The sequence below is a fragment of the Azolla caroliniana genome, unplaced genomic scaffold (assembly GCF_043228905.1).
Source record: "Azolla caroliniana isolate FFs.n. ecotype wild unplaced genomic scaffold, voAzoCaro1.0.p SCAF_1293, whole genome shotgun sequence".
NCBI lineage: Eukaryota > Viridiplantae > Streptophyta > Polypodiopsida > Salviniales > Salviniaceae > Azolla > Azolla caroliniana.
In genome coordinates this window covers 470-5,333 of record NW_028231728.1, presented here as the reverse complement: position 1 = coordinate 5,333, position 4,864 = coordinate 470, and the positions used below count along the sequence as shown (strand labels likewise).

Genomic DNA, 4,864 nt, shown 5'->3' with positions numbered 1-4,864 from the left:
ATAGGTTTTTGTACTTAAATTGATTTATCATGGTAATGAGACAAACAAGATCATGTGTTCTATTAATTCACAACAAAACCCATGCCATAATTCAATAGTAATGAGCAAGAATCATGCAACTGTATGAAAAATGTACACTATGATTTAAACAGCCATTTTTCATGAGCTTTCAACAGAAACTTTTGGCTTGAGATTGACTTGTCAAGTTGAAGACAAACAAAATCATATATTTCGTTAACTTGCAAGTAAACACATGCCATAATTCAAAGGTATGTGCCATCATCATTATGACTACGCAAGCATCATGCAACAGTACGAACAATATGCCCAATGGTTTATCTGATTGGAAAACAACCATTTTTCATTAGCTGTTGACAAGCATCTTCAGGCATAAAAAGAAAGGCATTGTTTGCAAGCAGAAGTGGTTTGATTTGTTTTTCAGGATAAAGGACAAAATGGCCATTGCAATCATAAAAATAAAGAGAATGAAATTAAAGGAGATCAGTTTTGACAATGCTGCTCTATCAAACAAAAAGAAGTTTAATAGAATTACAGTAGCAAGGTATGTCATTACCATGCTCATTGTGGTGAGAGTGACAATCAACATGAATGGAAGTTATAAATGAAAGTTAAACCAACATATATAGCTTGTAGGAAGCAGGGCAAACCCAGCATTGCTGCTTGCAATGGGGTGGTTGATCATATACATGATGCTTCTTGCCATAAATATTACGTAAATTCAGGTTTATATGCAACACAATGAAGTAAAATTGCCTCCAGTTACTAGCCACAAACTCTATCCACAAACAGAGATAATATGGTTGCAAAGATATATCATAAAACTTATAATGACATATACGTAAATGAACTTGCCATTACACACAAGTAAATGAACTTGCAATTACCATGATGAAATTCCAGTAACAGAAACTGTTGAAACAAAATCAACATACTATTTATAGGTGGTACGCATAAATCTCTACCACCAAGTTCCATCATATTGCTCAATTATAGTAAGAGCAAAAAGGAAGTCTATTAGTCAGAATGATGATTTGTATACTATAGCTTGTCTGCGGTTTTAGATTTGGAGCATAATGTTGATTATGAAGAATTGCATGTATGTGCGTATCATCCAGTTCTCAAAATTAAGTGCACACCACTGTCAGTGTCAACAATTTCACTCAACTCCCCGACATTCAAGGCAAAAGTTGCATCTTCAAAAGGCTTTTGCATCTTCCCACGGGTAAACCAACCTGTGAATTCAGACACAAATATTTCTCAACCTCTCCCTAGATGTTACTATCTTATTTATATGCACCACTAAGATCGAGGAGACTGGCTCCTATACTTCTAAAGACAGTGGTGGCCATATTTAGAATAATTTGCCTCTTATTTAGGTAGGACATCAACGTGAAACATTAAGAAAAAAAACTTAAATCTCTTTTTCTCTCTGTTTTATCTCTCTCTCTCTCTCTAGAAGTAAATAGGGAGATATCATTGTCTATTTAAGCAAAGCTTTGACCCACTATGTATGATAATGGAATATGAGGAGCAACATTGCCTGGGGCTTTCTTGCTAGAACTCAAGAGAGACAGGGAGGACAGGGTAGGGGGATGGATATCATTGCCTCTTTAAGCAAGGTTTTGACCCGCTAATCCGGGGAAAGGAATATAAGGAGCAATGTTACTAGGGGATTTCTTGCTAGAACTCGAGACATGGGGAGAAGTTGTTGAAGGACAGCAATATAGCCACACAAGCACATCGACAAAGAGTAACTATTACAACTTTCTTTAGCCGCATACTCCTCCTGCTGCAAGTCAATCAAGGGCTACATAAATGGGCTACCAGCCAGGACATTGCAACGGGGTTACAATAGATCAGGCAATAGTAATTTTTCATGCACATAGGCCTCAGCCTTGTGGATCACGATGGTCATCAACTGGTAAAGGCCATTATCTCCTGCCATTGCAGGTGCTTCCCTCACTTCGGAGACCTCTCCATTCTTTTCTGACCTCTGCTAGAAATATTTCTAAAACAAAAATTACAATACATCTGGTTTCAGAATCTTGAATGTATTGATGATGACAAGATTCTTTGATCATGTCCTAGTCTATTTCAATTTACTTTTTTCCTTAGTTACATTTATTTATTTTGGTGTGTTGTTTCACAAAGATGAAACAATATTTTAAGATGTAATCTTTTGTTTGATCTTATAAGCCAATTGAACCTCTTAAAAGACATTAATATATCTTTCGTTCTTTCTCTCTTCTATCCACTAAGAAGGATGACCACATATGTGCATGCATTATTTTCACATAGAGTTTTACTATCACAGAAGTAATCCCCCTTCTTAGTAAGGAGGGGCATACAAGAGGATAGGTTTATTTGATCCCAGAGGTCAAATTTGGCCGCCTTGTGGACGATACCAAATCTATTCTATTCCTTCTCTGAAATCATTGCCAAGATAGTAGGCATGTTCTTTGCTGATGATGTACTTGACCACAGAAAAATTCACAGAAGACCCAAACAGGGAAATTTTGAGACAGAGTGGCTTCCATAACAATTGATCACTTCCAAGAAATTAAAATGATGGCCCACGATACATTATAACACCCAACATACAGCCAAGATCCATGAGGATCAAGTGCCCTTGCTGACTTTCAACTCTAATATTCCCTATTCATTATCTCATGCGTGCAAGATTGAATTCTCAATTGCAAATGCAGTGGTATCGTAGACTTAACTTGGAACATTTAAAGATACACAATGGAACTTAAAGATATAGTAGGGAATCTGGTATTATTTTAGTACCGTAATGATATACGTGCATGACCATCTATCTCTCTGTAAACACCAATACATTAGATGACATTGACTGTTTCATAAAATATAGAATCCAATACCTCATTGTGCTGAGCATAGAGCTGCAACATGAATAACTGTTGTACGATCATATTATACAATGCAGTTCAAAAGCAGCACCGAATCGTTCTATTGACCACAAAAGTGTTGTCAGCAATCTAATATTTTATATTTTGTCTTTCCAATTACCTAATATGGAAAGGGAACATAAACCTAGTAGTATGTCATAATAGTCAACTCTTTCTTGAAACTTCTATTTTTTTTGCACAGCTAATCGTGTCACTATTTCTGTTTCTTCTTAATCTTCTTCTTCCTTTGTATCTAGAGTTATATTGATTACAAGAAGAAAAAATACGCAGAGATAGCTCAAATATTGACAACCTTGGGATCCTAAATAAAGATCTTGTACACTTAAGAAGCCATATGATGAATATGATGCCTTACCAACTCACACATTTGGATCTACTCAGGCAATAACATCCCCATGGTTTCCAACCATTGAAAACTGCAAACGCAACCTACCTTTCAACTGCCTACTATGTCCTCACAACCCAAATTGTGCCTCAAATTCAGAAGCACCAAGCCAACAACAAAGAAATCTTACTTCGAAGGTCACAACAGTTTTCCTATCTTTTCTCTCTAATCCTTTTTCCTCTACTTTAATGAGTCTTAAAGATATTATCCACTCTACTCAATCTTGAGCTTTTGGATATTTTTATGCCTAAATTAAGTAGTTGGGTTTTCTTTTCCCATCGTATCATATGAGAGTAATTGTAAAACCTTACAAGGAATATGAAAACTCAGCCAAAAGACTAACATGGCCGTGAAACTGCAACATGTGAGGATGTCATTGAAACCTCTCTTTGGAGCATTCAGGGAAATAGAGAAAAACGTTGGATATTTCCTATCTAACACATTCATACACATTAGAAACTGATGCGTTCATCGACCCTACCAAAAATCTGCAAATCCCTAGAAAAGGAAAGAAGAAAAAAGCAGAAAGAGGATAATATTACGAGCGTATAACAGACTCCATAATTTGTAGTGCACAACAAAAAAAACAGGGGACAGAGAAACAAAGAGAGGATTTTGGAGCATAGCCAGGCCTCCATTATGTTTGGCAGAGACGAAGGCAAGGAGACAAACGAAGGAAGAAAGGATCTTTGGAACTAACCAAGCTCACCATTATAGTGTGTAGCAGAGAAATCAACAAAGGAGAGTGAGATTTGTATGCATCATCTACAGGGGGTGGGGGGGCGAACATAGAAGGAAGAAAGAAAATATAGAGAGAGAAGGAGAGATGTTTACCGAGGTCACCATTGTGCTTTGCAGAGGAGCAATCAGAGAAACGGGCGGCAAGGACTTGGAAGTCGACCTTGCCAGAGGCGATGGCATCACGAAAAGACTGGAGGATGGCGATGGCGGCATCGCGACTGGTGGCTTTGATGGTCAGGCCTTCGGCATCGCGATGGGAGGCAGGGCGGCGGGATCCAGAGTGCTTCACCAGCAGGTGCGACGCTCTCACCTTCCCCCCCGACGAGCTCATCGTCGTCTCTCTTTGTCTGTGTCTGTGTCTGTGTCTGTGTCTACTCTGCTAGGGTTAGGGTTAGGGTTAGGGTTAGGGTTTCTGGGTTTTGGACGACTATGCTACTACTTTACTTACTACTAGCGGAAGGAGACAGAGACAAGACAAAGAGAGAGAGAGAGAGAGAGAGAGAGAGAGAGAGAGATTATATTATCGTCTTCGGAGGTCAAATATGAACTATGAGACCCAAAAAATATTACATTTCACGTGATACGTGTGAAAGTGAGTAGTGACTCGCGATGGTCAACAACTTTACCAATTGAATGTTGCACTCGAGAGTGCACATTGTGGTTGTGAGAGGAATTCATCCAAGGATTGGGCTCGCTCGCTCGACGAGATGTGTGAAAAGCATGGTCGAATATGAATCAAAGGCAGAGAGCATTGTATCAAAGTGTCATAATACTCAGACTCGCAAAC

General features: G+C 38.5%; 1 protein-coding gene across 1 annotated transcript; it reads right to left on the bottom strand.

The window, feature by feature from the left end:
- Positions 1-886: 886 nt before the first annotated feature.
- On the bottom strand, positions 887-4,545 carry LOC147847255 (peptidyl-prolyl cis-trans isomerase Pin1-like). Its single transcript, XM_087339390.1, has 2 exons — positions 4,171-4,545; positions 887-1,253 (listed from the first exon to the last, which is right to left on the bottom strand). Exons 1-2 carry the CDS (start codon positions 4,406-4,408, stop codon positions 1,129-1,131), a joined length of 363 nt encoding a protein of 120 aa, XP_087195516.1. The 5' UTR covers positions 4,409-4,545; the 3' UTR covers positions 887-1,128.
- Between the last annotated feature and the right edge of the window lie 319 nt (positions 4,546-4,864).